Source organism: Phymastichus coffea, unplaced genomic scaffold (genome assembly GCF_024137745.1).
Source record: "Phymastichus coffea isolate CEN01 unplaced genomic scaffold, Cenicafe_Pcof_1.1 PCOF00103, whole genome shotgun sequence".
Taxonomy (NCBI): Eukaryota; Metazoa; Arthropoda; class Insecta; order Hymenoptera; family Eulophidae; genus Phymastichus; species Phymastichus coffea.
Window position 1 is genome coordinate 675048 of NW_026706914.1, and position 20460 is coordinate 695507.

Consider the following 20460-nt stretch of genomic DNA (forward strand, 5'->3'; position numbering starts at 1 on the left):
TTCAATTATGCCCCTTCGCCCTATCCATCGATCAACAAAGGTCCCGTTTAAGTATGTGCGAACGTTTAGTCTGTAGTGGGCAGTTGCTCCGTCCTGCTGAAACCACGTCTCATCAAAGTTGTCTGCAGTCATTTCTTTAATCGCAGGAACGATCGAATTTCGAAGCAAAACTTCATAATTTTGAGCATTTAAATTGCCATCAATAAAGAATGGTCCAATAATTTTATTGTTTAGTATTCCGGCCCAAACATTTAGTTTTTCCGGATACTGGAATTTATATTCTCACAACCAGTGAGGATTTTCAGCCGCCCAATATCTACAATTATGTCTGTTTAATGTACCGTCAAGTTGGAAAATTGCTTCATCTGAAAATGCTATCCTTGATGGGAAATTGGGATCTTCAACTATGCAATCCATCATGTCTTCAGAAAACTCAACACGACGATCGAAATCATCCTCGTTTAACTTGTGAACCAAATTTACTTTAAATGGATGAAAACTTGCTAATTTTAGAATATTGTGTACTAACGATTTACCTATTTCGTGCTCTTGAGCTGCTCTGCGGATAGAAAGATGTGGATGATAACAATACGTCGAGTGATTTTTCTTCATTCGTTGCTGTACTTGGCCTGCCTGCTCTAGGTAAATCTCTGACATGGCCATGAAGATTAAATCTTCTAACAGTATTTTGAACAGTCGACATGGCAATGGGAGTTCTATTAACTTTGAATGCTTGATTAAACACACCCACTACTTCTCTCATAGTTCTCTGCACGTTACCCCAACCTCTCATCATAAGTAGCGATATTCTTTCTCTTTCGGAGAGGCGATCCATTTTGACTTTACGGACTTACTCCAAATACCAGTTCACAACAAACTTTAAATAATATTCAATTAGTTTTTAGCTTTTATTCAAATGTTTTTTTTTCTTTTGACAATAAAATTAAAACAACATTAAAAGAATATCCTGTTTTAGGAGATTAAAAAAACGTGTTTTTGGAAAAATTATTTTGAATTTTTGAACATTGAATTTTAATCGATTTATGAGTAAAACGCCTTACAGTTCGAGTTGCCAATTAGCTGGCCCGATACAACTCGTAATTTTTATGCCAAACAAAAATATCAAGTAATTTCTTTTTTTTCAATATGCTACACTTTTTACGAAAAAATGAAATTTTTTTGCAAAAAAATCGCCAAATTAAAAAATGAAAAAAAATTTTTTAGATAAAATATTAGATTTCCTTCTTTATTTTTAAATTGCAGGATAGCAGAATGAATTATTTTAAAGTTTAAGATAATAGAATTTATGTTAGTGAGAACAGGAATTATACGGTAAATAATTTGAACATTTAACAACTTAGAACTTTCGTAAAACAAGCACCCCAAAGGGAACAGATATTACTACGTCCACGCCGTTATTCCTGGCTGACGCTGAATATTATAATAAAATTGGTGTCAAAAATAGGGGTTTCCATTTAAAAAAAAAAGTTGATCTCCAAATGACCTTGACATTGAGGTTGAACGTCAAATCCAAAGTCACCATCGAATTCCTCATCGAAAGTTAGTCCTAAAACAACCTTGAGCTTCGCAAAAGCTTTGCTACCTGGAAAGTTATTTCCTTGATTCGTTATTTTTTGGACACCCTGTATAAGCGTGTGGCACGAAGGCAGGCTTAGTTGGTGACGGGGAATACTGCTTTGATAACAGAATACAATGAAATTATGATTATTGTTTTAGTAACATATATTAATAATTTTGGAAAAGTAAGAGGATGCAATTTAAACAAGCCTGAGTTCAAATTTTATCGTCCTGGTACTTTGGAAAAGTATTAAGTATTTCAAAAATGAAACAGATTGCAAGAATCCGAAAAATGATTGTAGATTCGCAGTCGATAACGGGGCATACTGTAGTTTTCTGGCTCATCGAATATGCCAATTAAACGTCCTAAATCATAAGTAATGACTGCAAAAAAATATGTTTGTTTATTTTAAACATAATAGTAAATTTTTTTGCCATTATAATTGTAATTTTAAACAAAGATTATAAAGATAATAAATGGTTTGAAAATATTATAAAATTAATTAAAGAAAATGCATCTTTTAAATTTCCGTATCGATTGTTGTATTTATAATCATTATAATTTTATCCCTGACATACTATGTATAAATCGACAGATTCATAACGATCATATCACGTGAAATTCGAAATTTCTTTTGTTGAAATGATTTATCGCGCATGCATGTTAACCCATCTATTTGGAAAAAACATACAATAAAATTAGATTGTTGTTTTTGACATATATATTAATAATTTTGAAAAAATAAGAGAGGTGTAATTAAAACGAGAAAGGGTTCAATTTTTTTGCCTTGTTTCTTTGCAAAAATATTAGGTATTACTAAAGATATCGCAGTTGCAAAAAAACGAAAAAATTATCATAGTTTTTAATTTTTTTGGGACAACTGAAGGGGTTTAATTAAAATAATGAGGATTTTTGGAGGGTTCAATTTGAAATATTTTGAATGGTATTTTTTATTTTCACTGTCCATTACACTTTGCAGGCTATATGGTAAGGAGCGTTAAGGAGGGTGCCCTCAGCTGCCTCTGTTATATACATGAATAGTACATTGTAGTAATGGATAATTTTGATCGATGTGTAATGTATAATAATCGCTGTATTATGTTCGTAAATAATCGATTATCGAGTCAATTATTTTAGTCATCGATTAAATCGTAGCTCGATTCATTTTGGACTGGTAATCGAAATCGAAGTTTTAGTTCAGTTTTAGTTTCAGTTTACGAGATGGCGGTGGATCTCTTAGTGGGTCTCTTAGCGGTGTGACGAACCGAGGTCACATATCGTCAGGTACGCGAAGTAAGAGCAGTAAATTACGTGCATAAGAAAATAGAAAGCAAGCGCGAGCGTTCAAATAAATATTTGAATTTGAATAGACATAGTAGGCTAGCATAAACCGTAAAATGTAAATGGTCACTTGGGTGATACGACACAGCGGGTCATAAAGGATGGCTCAAAAAAAAAATAAGGAAAAGAAAAACAACTTTTTTTTGACGACTTTCAAATTGTTAAAATTTAATGGGTTTTCTGCCGAAAGCTCATTAAATTTGTCACCATTGCGAACAGCTATGCCGCGCGTGTGAACCACCAGCGAGGAGAGAAGAGAGGCCGAGACTGAGAGCCAGGGAAAGAACAAACCAGCCTCCTAATTCGCCAATGTCCAGAAAAGGGACGTCCTTTTTCCATCCCCCGCACGCGCGAATGGCAGCATCAAGCGGAGCTGAGACGCCGCATCGCGAGTTGAGACTCGACTTCGCTACCGAACCGTCTAGTTGGCCCTGTTGTTTTCTGTAACATCATATAAAATATATAGAGGCTTACGGGTAGTTAAGTCCTCTTTCAAAGTAAATTTTGCCTTTTCCTTTTCTTAAGTTACCTGAACCGCGTTTAATTTCTATTTAAATTCGCGTGAGTTGCGCGCGCAAACCAAAAGCGCAGATATGTGGCATCTTTCTCTAACTTGCCACTCACGCCACGCGGGTTTTGGCGCCACCTCCTTGGTTGAGTGCTCAGCAGCGAGGAGCAAGGCAAATGCACAGGCGTGGATGAGACGAAGCGGAACCAGATGACGACGTTTTCTCCTGTTCGATGATATTTTTTCCGGACGCCATCGAAGCTCGTTCAGCTCCGATTTTTAAGAGAGATTTCTCTCTCTTGTACCTCCGTCTAGATCGCTGTTTCTTCGCTGTCACCGTCACCGGGGATTCCGAACTTTAGTCTGTGTTCATTGTGAATAAAGTGACATTAATAGTTCCAACACACATAAGCGCTTATTCTTAACCTCGCCTTCCTTCCCGCGTGAGTTGATTATTAGTTGAACTACTAAATTGGTGACCCCGACGTGATCCTTGGTGAAGTGCGTGAGAGGGAACTGTGAGACTAAAAACCTGAGTTCTTTCTTTTTCCCTAAGAAGGTTCTTTTTTGGGTGAGCTACAACGACGAAGAGAACGCCCCCCGCTGGGAGACGCTTGTCTCTCGAGGAACTGCGCGCTTGGACGGCCAACGTTCGTCACGCTTTTTCCATAGACGAACCCCCAATTATGCCAAAGCCCAGCACTAATCAGCCTAATCCGCTTAACTCGGTTCAAGGTCAGAGTGAGCCGGACGATTCAGCTAAGTGCTCAGCTAGTGTCAAGGTTGTGCGCCACGTGACAGTGTACATGCCACCATTTCTTAAACATAGTCCTGAGGTGTGGTTCCTGCAACTGGAGTCCGTGTTCGCGTGCCACCAACTCAACTCCGACCTGCAGCGCTATCATGCCGCTGTGGCTGGACCGGATAGTGACACCGTCCGGGACCTCCTGGATGTCCTTCAAAATCCGCCGGCTACCGGCAAGTACCCTAACCTCAAAGAGCAGGTTATTCGTCGGTATGGTGACACGGCAACCCAGCGCCTGCACAAGCTCTTTTCGGGCCTTACGATGGAGGATCGTACACCCTCGCAGCTGTTGCGCCGCATGCGCAGCCTCGCTGGAGGCAGCGTCGGTGATGATGCTATTCGAGTACGCTGACTCGATCTCCTTCTGGTTGGCACTTCCAAGATTCTACACCTTTTACGCACAGCTACTTTCGATGAGCTTGCCCAGACGGCCGACGAGTTGGCAGAAACGGCTTCTGAAATCTGTACTGTACAGCACCCAGCGGTGAGCTCGAACACCGCATCAACCTCACACTCGCAGCTGAACAATGTGGCCGCCGAACTTGCGGCATTGCGTGCTGCCGTCTCGCAGTCGGTTATATCAACCAGCCGCATCTTGGAGCGCCTCACACCGGCTGGTGGTCGAGGTCCAGGTCTCGCCCCCGCTCGGTAGAGCTAAGGGCTCCCGATAGCAGCGGTTCATCTGCATATCCTCGTTGGTGTTTCTACCACCAGCGGTTCTTAGATAATGCTGAGCGTTACCGGACCCCATGCAGCTACCCAGCCAACCATTCGTCAAACTACGCTGCCGTACATGTCGGCGGTACACGGCAGCGCTTCTTCACTGTCCGCTGATGCTCGTCTGCATATATACGAGAGCTCGCTCGGCTGTTCCATGTTGGTAGACTCTGGGTTGGTCATGACCCTACTTCCTCGGCGTCTAGTTGCCGGTATATTGGCCCGCGATGATCTGCGACTAGTCTCGGCCAATGGGTCCCCAATCGCCACCTACAGTAGACGACTGCTCACTGTCACGCTAGGCATGCGACAGGAGTTGCGATGGCCATTCATGGTTGCTGATGTGCCGGTGCCCATTCTGGGAGCAGACTTTCTCGAGCACACCGGCCTGTTGGTGAATTTGCGTCGCCGACGTCTCTGCGATCCCAACTCATCCCAACAATCCTCGGCCCAGCTACAGAAAGCCATCATCCATGGCATTGCATCAATCGCAAACCCAACTGATCTCCTGTATTGAATTGCGTTCGATGGCCTGCTAGCCGAATACGCTGGCCTTGCGGAGCCCTTCGAGAAGGGTGCAACCCTACAAGGCATAACCGTGGTGCATCGCATCGTTACCTCCGGCCCCCCGGTCTACGAACTCTCACGATGCTTGACGGGTGAACGCCTGACGGCAGCCAAGGAGACGATCGATGTCCTGCTGCGACAGCGAATTATTCGTCCCTCGTCGAGTCCATAGGCGAGCCCGCTACATTTAGTAGCCAAGGCCACTGAAGGATTCCGAGTTACGGGCGATTTCCGCCGCCTCAACTCCATTACTCTTCCGGATAGATACCCATTACCTGTCATTCAGGACCTCCTCGAGGATTGTGACGGATGCTCTGTTTTCACGGTCGTAGACTTACAGGAAGCCTACTTCCAAGTACCTATGGCTGAGGAGGACATCCCCAAAACGGCGATCACGACGCCGCTTGGATTATTTTATAATGGTATAAGAAATGCTTCACAGACATTCCAGCGGTTCATAGACTCACTATTACGAGATTTGCCATTTTTTCGGGTCTATCTCGATGACGTATTTGTTCGCTCTGTCTCGTATAAGGAACATCTGCATCATCTCTGCCTACTCTTTGAGCGTCATCTCAAAGTCATCTCAAAGGAAGCTGGTTTCTCCTACAAGTTGGCTAAGTGCCAGGTGGGTCTTCCAAGTGTCACTATCCTGGGCTACGAGGTCTCCACTACTGGCATCAAACCTCCCGCGAGGAAGGTTGATGCCATCCGGGAATACACCAAGCCCTCATCACCTAAGGCGTTGCGCCGCTTCTTAGGTGTCATCAACTTCTATCGGCGAAGTTTACCACATGCCGCCCACATTCAAGCTCCGCTTAACGAGCTTCTACGAGGCCTGCCACAAGGAAATCGCCGGCCGCTAGTCTGGAGCGTCAAAGCTGACCTGGCGTTCGAAGAAGCCTGGCGCAGCTTAGCTCAGGCTGTTGAGACTGCCTTCCTCTCACCAATCACGCCACTCCGCCTGGCCACTAATGCTTCAAGCTCCGCAGTTGGAGCCGTGCTGGAGCAAAGCGCTCAAGGGAAATGGCAGCCTATTGGTTTCTTTTCCCAGAAGCTAACCCCGCAGGAGACCCGTTAGAGTACCTACGAGACGAGCTTCTCGCCGTTGTCCGAGCTGTACAGCACTGCCGTCGCATTGTCGAAAGGCGACCTTTTACGGTGCTAACAGATCACCGACCTTTGACCTTTGCGGCCAGTCAGCCGTCCGAAAAGGCCTCTCCTCGTCAGCAGCGCCAACTGGACTTTCTGCTGCAATTCGATCTTCGCTTCCAACATGTAAGTAGAGCCGACAATATTGTAGCTGATGCTCTCTCCCGCACGCTGGAGGATGCTGACACTCTCGACGCATCGATCAAGCCTCTTGTTCCATCCTCGTCTGAGGTAAAAAACGTTAACTGCGCCACTGTCGACATGCCCTCCGCTTTAAGCCCGAAAGCCATTGCCGATGCCTAGTCCTGCGATGAGTAGCCCTCGCGGCTAGGTGACGGCAATTCTTTAAAACTCCAACAACTCCAGGTTGATGGTTGTGAGCTACTCTGTAATGTTCATGAGAGACGAGTTCGACCTTTTCTGCCGCAATCGCTCAGAAAGGCAGCCTTCGACGCGGTGCACATCCTGAGCCATCCAGGAATTCGCGCAACTATGCACGCCATTTTGGAACGCTTCGATTGGTCCGGCATCCGCCGAGACGCCGGTCACTAGGCTCATAGCTGTCTGCAATGCCAGCGTGCCAAAATATCGCGGTACAGTCGCATAAAGCTCGCCTCATTCCAAGAGCCCGATGGTAGGTTCGAGCACGTCCACGTGGATCTCATCACGCTGCCCTTGGTGGGGAAATACCATTACTACCTCACCATGATTGACCGTTTTACCCGATGGCCGGAGGTTGTATCGCTCGAAGACATAAGGGCCGAGACCATCGCCAAGGCTTTCCTGTCCACGTGGATAGCCAACAAAGGATGCCCGACGACCATCACGTCAGATCAGGGAGATCAGATCAGATCAATTTGAGTCCGCCCTCTTTATGGCGCTCTTGCAAGTCTCTGGTGCGGCTAAATTTCGAACCACGCCATATCATCCGCAGTCGAACGGCATGGTGGAACGTTTTCACCGCACCCTCAAGGCAGCACTTATGTGCTCCCAAACGACATGGCCGAAAGCCTTGCTACTAGTGCTCTTTGGCCTACGCAACACCCTTAAAGAAGATCTCCAGGCTTCAGCGGCCAAGATGACTTTTGACACAACACTATGCCTCCCTGAAGACTTCTTTATAACCAGCAGCCCACCGCCAGACCCGTCGACCTTCGTCGGTCGTTTGCGGGCAACCTTGAGAGCACTGGCGCCTGTTCCTCCTGCGGACCACTCACTGCAGCGCTTCTTCGTTTTTAACAGGTTGCACGAATACTCGCATGTGTTACAGCGAGTCGACGCAGTTAGAAAACCACTCGAGCCACCGTATACCGGTTCTCACCGGGTCATCCGCAGGGTGAGCGACAAGCTTTTTGTCATTGACGTCAACGGCACGGAGAAGACCGTCTCCACTGATCCTCTCAAATCAGCCTATTTGAGCTCTTCGCTCTTTAAGCAGCCGACTCTACCAGCTTTGACTGCTGATCCGCCGCCATCGCCACTCCCTCTGCCAACAACGCAGTTGAACAAAACACTCCCAATCAGTCAGCACTCCACCGCTTGAGGAATTAACGCCTCGCCCTCTGCCGCCGGTCCCGACTATAACTCTTTGACCTTGCCTTGTCAACAGCACGGCCAATGGTCACGAGAGACGACACCGATCGAACATCTTGCGCAGGGTCACGTTCCGTCCGCCTCCTGCGTCCGGTTCAAAGGGGGGAGTGGATGTGGTGTCCTTCTCTAACTCGCCATTCGCGCCACGTGGGTTTTGGCACCACCTCCTTGGTTGAGTGCTCAGCAGCGAGGACCAAGGCAAATGCACAGGCGTGGATGAGACGAAGCGGAACCAGATGACGACGTTTTCTCCTGTTCGATGATTCTTCTTTCTAACGCCATCAAACTTCGTTCAAGTCCGATTTTTGAGAGAGATTTCTCTCTCTTATACCTCCGCCTAGATCGCTGTTTCTTCGCTATCACCGTCACCGGGAATTCCGAACTTTAGTCTGTGTTCATTGTAAATAACTAGAAGCTAACTTAGAAGTTGATGTTTTGGTTGGAGACAATGATAGTTCCAGCATTGCAGCTATTGAAGAAAAAGCGAGTCATGAAATTGTCAAGCAAAGTGATACTAATCACTCTGCAAGGGGGGTTGCTAGTATGTTGTACAAGATAAGAGATGATAAATCAAAAGATCCAGATAAGGAGTTGTCAAATGATGTAATTACTTATATAAAAAGATGTTTTTCATATGTAATTCATACTCATAAAGAATCAGTACAAGATATTGAAGCTAATTTATTGAATATTCCTTATCACTTGTTTGATCACCATGACAAGTGTGGCTCTTGGTGCTCAGGTTGTGGAGAAAAGGAAAATTCAACAGGGATCAGACTAAAAAATGCAATATTGTTTGATATCCTCAAAGAAACTTTTTTGCAACTTTCCTAAAATGCTGCAAAGTTTGTTGGAGCACCAAGCTCTCAAGCTAATGAAAGCTTAAATAATACCATGTGCAGCAAAGCTAGAAAAAGTGTGTGTTATAGCACCTCTGAATCTGCAGACTTTAGATTTGCTGCTTCAGTAGCACAAAAAAATTGTGGAGATAGCTATCTTCAGCGCACCATGGCAAAAATGTTTCTTCCTTGGAATCAACCATTAGAAAAACACATAAACAAGTCTGATAAACTTGTGCAAAAAAGAAGAGAACGCAGAAGTCAGATATCATATAAAAGTCTTAGATTGCAAAGACAAGCAAAAAGATCCCAGTTAAAGTATCAAAAGGAAAGTGCTGAAGGACAAACTTATGAAAGTCATATGGATTTATTGGATAACAAAAAAGCAAGAAAGGAAGACTGTATCAAACTAGTTACTGACAATTATTTGAATTATAAATCTAATGCTTTCAATATTGCATTTTTTGATATAGAAACTGGAGGTTTTAGTTATAAACATGACATACTGCAAACATGTGTAAAATGTGGGAATAAAATGTTCAGTGCATATATTACTCCAACCAAATCTATTGATTCAAGTGCAACAAACGTAAATGGCCTAAGTAAAGTTTATAAAAAACTATTTTTACATGGGCATGAAGTTGCAACTTTACCAAAACGAGTAGTTTTTAGTGAACTCTTAAATTTTTTAAAAAGTTTTGAGAAAAAAAGTATACTAGTTGCGCACAATTGTAATTTTGACTCCACACGTATGATTACCTCCATGCAAGAATTATCTTTGATAGATGAATTTGAAAATGTGATACAAGGATTTTCTGACACTCTGCTACTTTTTAAAGATAAGTTTCCAAAAAGAGAGAGTGGGTATAAACTTACAACATTAGCAAAAGAATTATTGGCACTTCCATGCAATGGTGCCCATGATGCTAGTGTTGATGTCATTTTATTAGAACAACTAACCACGTCTTTTATAAGTGTTCTTGATTTGATAGAATCTAATAAAACAATCAAAGATATTTCAGAACGCATGCAAAAGGAAAAGGACGCCAAAGAAATAATACCTTCGTTCAAGCCCATGGATGATGTTATTAGTAAAGCTATGCAAAAAAGATTAGCTTATGCTGGTATCACTTATGAAAACTTAGTTATACATTTCAAAACAAAAGGATTTGATGACACAAAAGCTTTATTAGTAGGTGAAGTGGATGGTAAACCACAAATAATTAAAAATAAAAAAATTTTGAACACTATTTTAGATTACTTGAACTCAGTTTTACAAATAAAGGTTTAACATAACCAAAGGTTATTTAAAAAAAATAAAAGTAATATTTATTATTTAGGGTTTCAAAGAATTTAATTTATTATATAATGCCAGTATAAAAATAACGGGTTTGTAATGTTACATTTTCATTCAAATTAGATTTTCAGTCTCATCTCAAAGTTTATAAAATTTAAACATTTTGTAATTATTTTTTATAATAAAAAGCTTTGTTTCGAAAAAAATGCTTGTTTTATTGCAAATCACACTAAGAATAAATAAATTTATTTCATTTCCACTTTCTAATTGTTTTTGTATACACAACCCAAAGCACACAAAAGTTTAGGTTATAGCCATGAACATATGTGAGTCCACTGTAAACATGTTTACAGTATATCTATCATCTGATATACACTACGTATGTCTGCATTGCAGCGTTGCCAAGCGTAAATAACAACTGTTTGATATCAAAAAATAACGTGAATAATTATTAATAACTTTTTGAAATTATCGATAATTTACTTATATGTTCGACCAAAATATTTTTAAAAAAATGTACTATATATTAGAATTTGTTTTTTTATATTTTGTATGATTTTAACTGAGATATCAACAAAAAACGTACTGCTTATATAAGAGCCCATGTTATTCACCAAACTTTGAAACTAAATTTTTACAAAAATCATTCGATAATAAATATAAAAAAAATCGTGTTAATTTCTTATGCAATAATGATTTAAATGACTTCAATTTTATTTAATTCTGTATGATTTATATGTAGCATATGAAACTCCTTAATCAAGGCGAATTCGAAGTTTGAAATTGAAATTTAAGTAGTAAAAGTAGTTTATATAGTTAAGGTTGATAAATTTAATTTTATTGGTTAGATAGATTTGTGACCAGTGTAGGATTATAAAAAAGACTGGGAATTGGAAGATTATTGTTTAGTGTTTCAGGATTTATTTTAAATTGAGAGTTTGCATTTATTGAGAAATTCGGTTAAGAAGAGACATGGGGGATGAGTAAGGAGTTTTAATATATTGATGGTTGTAGTTATTGAGGAAGTTTTACGATTTTGTGAATATTTGTTTAGTTTTTTGATTAGTGTTTTTCTCTGAGATATATACGTAGGGCAAGACCAAACAATATGGTTAATGTCTTGTATTGGAGATCCACATTGACATGGGGGGAACTTATAAAATTCTTTCTGTATAGACTAGCTGCTAGAGAATAATGGTTGCTTCTAAGTCTGTTAATAGAGGTGATATGTTTTCTATGAAGGTAAGTTTTGTGGAACTATAGTTTAGATTGAGTCGATGAGTAGTATAATTATGAAAGTAGTGAGATTCTTTGTAGGAGCTTTGATCTAGTACGATGGATTGAAAAGATGATATGTGAGAGTGTTGAATATCCTCAAGAAATTCAGTGTGTGGGAGCAGAATCAATGTATTAACGCCTTTTGTGATAACTGATTTAGCTAGTTGGTCTACTGTTTTGTTATGTGTTATTTGAGAGTGAGAGGAAATCCTTATAAGTTTAATAGTTTTGTTTTGTTTTTGCAATTGAAAAAGGATTGTTTTAATGTCTAGTATTACACTTTGCTGGCTGGGGTAAGGGGAGTTCTGTTGCGACTGTTTGTATTAGTAACTAGAACTACGAATTTCTAGTGATTATACTGGAATCGTGTAATTCGTCCGTATTCGTACGCAAGCGTACGGACATATGTGACCGGAGCCTAAAACAGCATGACAACAAGAAATTAGGTGTAGTTGAGTTTAGTTTATTGTTTAATCCAATTTGATACTTTTACTGAATCTAATTGTCTGTTCACTATGATATGCTGTTACAGTCATAATGTAGCACTTGGAATACAGAGAGTATTAAAGCTAAGAAATACTGACAAGTATATATTAATAAACGTTTACAACACATAATGCGAAAAATTAACTCGTTATTAAAAGATTCTGCGCTCTTTACATATAAAAAGTTTTCTAGTATAACCGTTTTCAATGCAGTCGGATATTTATAGCGATAGAACAGAGAAGAGAGGACGTCAGAACGCCAAAAACAGCGTTAAAATACTATGGTAACGGTAAACGACGACTAATTTATGACGCACAAAAAATTTAGGGTTTTAGCTAGTTATTGTTGGATTTCATTAGCAACAATTTGTGCAACTGTTATGAAGAAACAATATATGAGTTGATTGTAAAAATATGCATCCTCCTAATGGATATAAGAACACTCCTAATAAATAAATTTTTAGTGAAAGTATATATGCTTTTAATTGCATTTGGAAAATTCTGCCTTTGCTAGTACTCTAAACTTTAGTCAATCAACCTACTATAATCAACTTGAGAATAAAAAGGCAAATGTTTACAACTGCTGTTAGATTTTCCAATGTAAGAAATCATAACTCTATTAGAAGTGCTTATAAATCTAATAACTGTAGTAATTGTTTCTGAAAAATAATAATTTGATTCCATTAATATGATAATAATTTAATTGCATCTAATGTTATTTTATGTGAATTATTTCTGTAGAATTATGGCATACTCTATAAACACTGAACCTTTGCTAAAAGAAGATAGCGATGATGATCTTGAAAATGAAGCTGATACAGATACAGATGATCTGGCAATTGTTCATTCTCATGATGAACCATTTCTAAAACATCAACTTCCTTATGATAGGTAAAATTACAGATGTATATTTTAGTAACTTTCAATTGCAAGCAGTGAAAAAATCAATATAATACTTTCTAGATACAACTTAGCTTATATTGTTTTTTACTTGCTGGGTATAAATGCCTTAATACCTTGGAGTTTTTTTATTACAGCAGATGACGTGAGTAGTTAAATAAAATAAAACTTTTTGAACTTGATTAAATGATTTGTATAAATTTCTTTTTAGTATTGGATGTATAAGTTTAGACCAATTAAGTCAAATGAATCTCATAGTCTTAGTTTCAGTCATTTTGAAAATGCAGAAAATAGGACAGATCTTCAAGCTAGTTTTACATCCTATGTAAGCATATCAAGTGCAATTCCAAATACAGGTTTTTTAATTATTAATACTTTTATCAGCAAAAGGTAGTACCAAATGTTAATTAATGTTAGTTTCTAAAACAAATCTATTTAAAAATTTTTTTATTTCACAGAATATCATTAAGTACTAGGATGATTGGATCTCAGTGTCTTGTATTAGTTGTGTTCATCTTAACTACATCATTTGCTAGAGTGAATACAGATAACTGTAAGTAAAATGTTAACTTTAACTAATGTTTCATACATGTATTTTATTGATATTTTAACATTTTTTTAGATCAGTACACTTTTTTAACAATTACACTGATATGTGTAGCACTTGTGAATGGTATGTACATAGTTTTATTTTTGTCAACACGCTGTACGGAAAGTACAACTTTCCGCACGGTCAGCCACAAGCATACGCGAAAATTCGCGCTTTCTACACGTTTTTTTATCTACATATAACATGTCAGAGAAAGACATTCTCATCTCATGTGCCACCTTTGTTTCGCTCAGATCAGCAAAACTATATCTACATGACTTACATTATTTTAATTTTAGCTGCCAGTGCAATTTTTGGAGGTAGCTTACTTGGTATAGTAGGAAGGTTTTCTCCAAAATATATAACTGCAATGTCTGCAGGACAAGCTTTGGGTGGAATATTTGCAGCTTTGACAGAAATATTATCTTTGTGGATTGGAGCAAGTCCTATTATTTCAGGATTATTATATTTTATAATAGGTGATTGTATATTGCTGTTATCACTTATTGCGTATGTAATATTAGAAAGAGAAGTAAGTAAAAACATTATGAGAATATTGAATAAAAATTTTCTTATTTCATTAAAGCTTTGTTAATGTGTCAGGTTTTCTTCAAACATCATGTTTTTATAAAAACCGAGAACGAAAGGGAAGTAAATTTTTCACATGACAATGAAATTAATTTCTTCGGAGAAAACATTTCTTATTTAAGGATTTTTAAGAGAACTTGGCAATATGGACTGAGCATTTTTTTAATATTTTTTATAACAATGATTGTTTATCCTTCTGTAACAGTCTTAATAGAAAGTCACAGTAAAGGTCAAGGACATCATTGGAATGGTAATTTTTTAATAAAAATATCTATTTTTACTATTTTTACCATAATAAATTAACATTTTTTCAAATATTAATTAGTACCATAATACTTTTTCAGATATTTACTTTGTACCAGTTGTTACTTATTTACTATTCAGCTGTGGAGATTACTTAGGAAGAATTTTATCGGGATTTTTTAAGTGGGTATGTATGGGTACATATTGATTATAAATATGTAATAACAAATATTATAATATAAGTATTCAATTTTAGCCAAAAGATAATCCATGGCTAATAATATTGTTAAGTTTATCAAGAATAGTTTTTATACCTCTATTTTTAGTGTGCAATGCACAACCTCGACGTCGTCTGCCTGTATATATTCATGATGACATATATTACATAACTTTAACAATTTTATTTGCTATTAGCAATGGTTATTTGTGCAATATAGTATTTATGATTGCTCCTACGTAAGTACTCTATTCTACTTTGTAAGTTGGAGTGAAGTATATTATTTATTTGTTGATATCACGTATAGAATTGTTGAACAACGTGAAAAAGAAGTAGCATCGGCTATGTTAGGTGCTTTCCTAGGAATTGGAGTTTCTGTAGGATCGCTCATAAGTCTTTTAATGGTCAAAATTTTATAATGAAAAAGGTACAGAATTTTTTTCATTGTAAATGTCAATTATAAATTTAAAGAATATTTAAAATATTTTAAAAAATTTTAAATACATGAATCAAAACCTTTTAAAAATTGTAGTCCACGTGAGATTTGGTACAAAGCAAATCATACTTCTTAATTATAGCTATAAATATTAAAATTAGTAAATTTTTATTTTTGTGATTTCTAATTCACGACTTATACTCTGTTACTTAAGTAATTTGATATGGTATAGTGATATCATAAATGTTTAAAAATATTAATTTTAATTTAGCAGTATTATATTTTTATTATGTTTACTAGAAAAGTACATATAATGTAATATATTACTAAGATTAATAACTAGTTTTGAATTTTTTTATATATTTAATAGTCTTATTTCACACAGAACATAGAAATATATAAAATTTAAACTGATTAAAATAAATGTTCTGAAAATTCAGTTTTGTCAAATTTATTAATGATGATAAATAAATTAGTCTTAAAACTAAAGCTCTATAAATATAAGAAATTTTATGTACAAAATGGAAAAAGAAATTTCTTTAACTATACAAAATTTAACTCCCAGAAAACTTGGTGTGTATTTAAAAACAATATTATATTATTATTAGTAATTAATTGGAAAAATTATTAAAATTACTGGACTGTGCACAAATTTCATGATTTGAATTGTTTTTCTTTATCAGTTAAAGGCACATAAACAACGCCCATTAATGATTTTTGTATAATTTCACCATCTGTAGTCTTATCTATTTGATACAATGTTTGATCAGCATTTTCTTTTCCTACGGGAACAATCATTCGTCCTCCAAGAGCTAACTGGTTGATAAGCTAAAGTGTTATTGTATGTTTGTTATAATTGATACAACTAATTGATAAAATATATTTTCAACAAACAACTTCTTATTACTCACTGTTTCCGTTATTTCAGGAGTTGCAGCACCAATATGAATAGCATCGTAAGGTGCCTTTGGAAGGTAACCCAGTCTGCCATCTCCAACTAAAATTAGTTATTCTATAAAAATTGGAAATTTTTATGATCATTTACTTGATTAAGTTGTATATATTTTTATAAAGTAAACTATGAACTCTGATAAATACTCCTATTATACCTTAGGTTTTAATTTAATTAAAGGATGCTTAAACTATAGTATTGATATAAAGTAATTCAAGTGTACTAGAAAAAAGGATATGATTTCTTTCAATGTAAGGACAACGAAGTGGTAATCTTATCTATATATTTATAGATTTGATTATATTTGGTCAAAATTAAAGTAAAAATTAAATTAAAGTTTATATACAATATCACAACTTTGCCATTATTCTTTATTTATTGTTTGAGGTTGAGAACTTTGACAATTTAACATAAATGGACATTAAGTAAGTATTGATGATAATAAAATTATATAGCATAAAGGCCTCCTCATAAACACTTATCATGGAATCGATTATTTTGACTGAATATTAATTATAATATAGTCTTCTAGCTTTTGTTAAAATCTAAAGATGGGTAGATGAATGCAAATTTTTGTATAAAGTACAAATTATTGGTCTACAACAGTTTCTATCACAGGCAAATGTTACTAAAATATAAATATGTAAAACAGTATTTCTATAATAAATAGCCCTCATATGTAATAAGATATAATATAGATTAGCATTATGTATATCTAAAAAATTTAAATAAATGTCTTAGAACATAAAATGAATGTCTATTTCTTTGCTTACCAATCAATTGAATCTGCCCATTTTTCAAAAGTTGAGGATGATCATTTTCAATATTTTTCCTTGCTATTTCCTGAAGATGTGCAATATGTTCAATGCCTACTGCTATACCACTTGATCCAACCATCAATGCCATGCATGTAGTTAAATAACCAGAGCCTGAACCTATGTCTAAAGCTCTACCTCCTTCTTTCAATTTCTCTGCAAGAAACTCTAAAGCATACCCATGCTGTAGAAATTAATTAAATTTTATATCAACCATTTTTACTGCATTTGATTGCATTTCGCTATAATGTATATATAATACTATAGTATTTACCATGTGTGGTGCACTTATAGTTGCACCAAATCCTATTACTTGAGGTGCATCTATGTAAGCATCTTTATAATTAGTATATTTTCCTCTATCTACTTGACACATTACATCAAACACTTTCTCTGATTTGATTATTTTAGATTCTAACATGTAAAAATAATTTTAAGAATATTACATCTATAATACTTTTTATAAATTGTAAAATGTATAATACTTTAAATATTAAAATCTTTATGACATTTATTTCTGACTTACTTTGAAGATATTGGATCAAATCCAAGTTCGTTTTACCATGAAATCGACCAAATGGATACATCTCAGTGGTAGGTGATATATGTAATTATTATAAAAATAAGAATGAATATAAATATCTACAAAATATTTTTACGTCTCATAACTGGAATTTGTTAGTTGATATATTCTTGAATGTATCTAATATTTTGAAGACATTTTATTTTATTAACACAAAAAGTAAAGAACTCGTATGAGTATTGCAACTTTCAAAACTACGAAGTAAGTAGATAAAAAAACTCAGCGAGAAATGGACGAAAATCGACTCAGAAAAATTATAGAAAAACTGCGCATAATTAACAAGGATAGCATAACTGATTAATAATTCCGCGCAATTTAGTTTTTGTTAATACAAATATTTAAAATATATAAAAGTTGAACATTCCCAGATTAATTGCGTAACATTTTAATAGAAGTACGTAAGTTTATCAAGAAGCGTTCGATAGAATTAAATACATATAATAGTTAGCAAAAATTACGCACAATTTTTCTGTTCGATCAAAATATCATTGTAATAATCGATTAAAAAGAAATAAATATTATTTTCCGTTACAATACAATGATACATGCACTTGAAAAATAAGTATAGCTTTCCGCAACAAGCACGAGGAGGCGCCACTTCTCAGACAACGGCGTGACGAGCGCGCAAGCAGACTCTTGCTCTTCGCAGCGATTTAACGTGATCGCGACTCCAGTCTTTCTCCGGCGCTCGAGGCAACGCTAATCTCTTCTCTTAAACTAGCTCTTCGCAGCATTTACTAGTTGCTCCCTCATAAGTGTGACAACTAGTCAGTCCATGCTCGCGTCCCCACAGTTCTGGGGGATCGTGCATGTGTTGTAAATACCGTGTACAGCTTTGTAACTCATACGAATAATCTTAGCTAACATTCAATTGTCTCTTTCTTTTCCCTGTGCGCGCCCGCAATCTTAACAGTGGTGACCCTGCGCAAAACAAAGGCATCGGTTAGTGCGTACAAATCGTCAGTTTTCGTGCCAGTTGAAAAAAACAAGCTGAGGGAAATTCGCTACGCTTTCTAACGACATTCGCACCGTGGCATGTTAAGTGGTCGCGAGTGCAATTCTTCAACTCCGGTAAACAACGTCCGCTCCGGAAATTCTCTTGTGCCACACGACGACACGCCAGCGTAGGACAACAGCGTTGACCTTGACGCTACAATCAAAACTCCAACGCCCGGCAGCTCGTATTCCAGCAGCACCGAAGCATCAATGTAACAGCAGAAACCAAGGCATATTCAACATCCAAATCTTCAACCTCGTGCGGTCAACTCAATTTCGCTGACGACAACAAGCTGTCAGGTATGGCCGATGTGCAAGTTGAAGCTAATAGCATAGCGGCAGTCACAGCATACAAGCTCTTACCGTTCTGGGCAGAAGAGCCCAAACTTTGGTTTGCCAAAACAGAGTCGGCATTCCAGGTAAGCCGTATACGGACCAACGATTCAAAATATCATCTAACAATTGGTGCCCTTGACACGTGCACGCCTAGGAAAATTTCAGATATTTTAAAAGCCGAACCGGAGCAAAACAAATACGATATGCTCAAGACTCGGCTCATCGAGCGTTTCGGCTCAATGGCCGACAAGAAGCTCGAAACATTGACACGTCTCAACCTTGGCGACAAGAAGCCATCTCAGCTTTATAGACAAATGGTTGACCTTGTCGGTGACAACGTTACTGAGGATCTAGTTAAGGTCAAGTGGCTCGGTATGTTGCCGCGCCATGCTCAGAGCATTTTGAGAATTTTTAAGGCAAGCACGACTGACGAGCTGCTTGACGCTGCTAACACCATTGTCGATATTTCGATCGCACCATCCGTGATCGCAGTCGAGCCAGTGACTGCTGTAACGGCCGTGCAAAATCGCGCTTCTGACTTAGCCGAAATAAAATCTCTCCTGCTCCAGCTCATTACAGCCACCCGAGATCTGCCCACCCGTGTTGCCGAAGCCGTCGTAGCAACACGACAGTCTAGGCCAATGACCATCGAGCAGTCCCTATGCCATTCCGATTCATATAGTTAAGTCGCCATCAGCAAAACTCCGCCCAACAGGTGACTACAGAAATCTGAACGCCGAGACCGTTCCAGATCGCTATCAGGTCCCAAGGATCAGCGATTTGCTTCTTTTTCTTCATGGTAAAAAAATCTTTTCGACCATCGATCTGAAAAAGGCGTATTTCCAGATCCCCGTGGCTCCAGAGGACGTTCATAAAACACAACTCCGTTTGGTTTGTTCGACTTTCTGGGAATGCTTCTTGGTCTTCTCATCTCATCCAACGGCATGAGAGAGCACCTGGATTATCCGCGCACTGTCCTCGAGATTCTACTTGAAAACGGTCTCAAAATCAACTGGGATAAATGCCAGATAGGTCAGCAGGAGGTCAACTTTCTTGGCTTTAGGATCAGCACCGATGAGTTCCGGCCGCCGGCCGAGAAGATTTAGGCCAATCTGAACATCCCGAAATCTTTGACTATCTATGACATGAAGAGTTTCCTGGAAGCAATTAACTACTTCAGGCTGCTAATTCCACTAATACGAATAAACTTAGCCAACATTCAATTGTCTTTTTCCTTTCCCTGTGCGCGCCCGCAACCTTAACAGACATTTGGCGCCTCAGGCAAGCCACACTCAATCGCCACCAGCCGGCAGCACGCTGCAGCAATCGCCGTCCCACGAGTTGAGAGTTAACCGGCCTACCGGCTAGGGGTGTTCGATTCTCCAAAAAATATCGAATACCAAGAATCGAATGATAAATATGTTATAAATAACTGCGATAAATAAGAGAATACAACAACGTTGATTAGAAAAACAACTTTAAGAACTTTATTATTTAAATTACAACGGCTCTTTGACAATTCTTACGGCACGTTTGCCAAACTTATGTCCGCACTCGATCTCGTTTCCTCGATATTTCTGTCCGCTAAGCTACAACGATAAACAACGGGTTTTCGTAGTATCGCAACAAACAGTAAAAGGATGT

At 37.9% G+C, this 20460-nt stretch overlaps 3 protein-coding genes across 3 annotated transcripts; 2 read left to right on the top strand and 1 right to left on the bottom strand.

Annotated features, from left to right (window-relative positions):
• The first annotated feature begins 9156 nt into the window (after nt 1-9156).
• LOC131670175 (uncharacterized) lies at nt 9157-10392 on the top strand. The gene has a single exon (XM_058945565.1). The coding sequence runs from the start codon at nt 9157-9159 to the stop codon at nt 10390-10392; it is 1236 nt and encodes a 411-aa protein (XP_058801548.1).
• Nucleotides 10393-11158: 766 nt separating this feature from the next.
• LOC131670160 (equilibrative nucleoside transporter 2) lies at nt 11159-16821 on the top strand. Its single transcript, XM_058945549.1, has 14 exons — nt 11159-12122; nt 12209-12761; nt 12903-13052; nt 13125-13206; nt 13273-13451; nt 13520-13614; nt 13684-13734; nt 13950-14182; nt 14254-14488; nt 14583-14668; nt 14738-14937; nt 15006-15125; nt 15818-15975; nt 16063-16821. Exons 3-12 carry the CDS (start codon nt 12907-12909, stop codon nt 15115-15117), a joined length of 1419 nt encoding a protein of 472 aa, XP_058801532.1. The 5' UTR covers nt 11159-12122; nt 12209-12761; nt 12903-12906; the 3' UTR covers nt 15118-15125; nt 15818-15975; nt 16063-16821.
• LOC131670161 (protein-L-isoaspartate(D-aspartate) O-methyltransferase-like) lies at nt 15155-17671 on the bottom strand. Its single transcript, XM_058945550.1, has 5 exons — nt 17428-17671; nt 17176-17315; nt 16860-17085; nt 16046-16131; nt 15155-15962 (listed from the first exon to the last, which is right to left on the bottom strand). The coding sequence occupies exons 1-5, from the start codon at nt 17486-17488 to the stop codon at nt 15789-15791; spliced, it is 687 nt and encodes a 228-aa protein (XP_058801533.1). The 5' UTR covers nt 17489-17671; the 3' UTR covers nt 15155-15788.
• Between the last annotated feature and the right edge of the window lie 2789 nt (nt 17672-20460).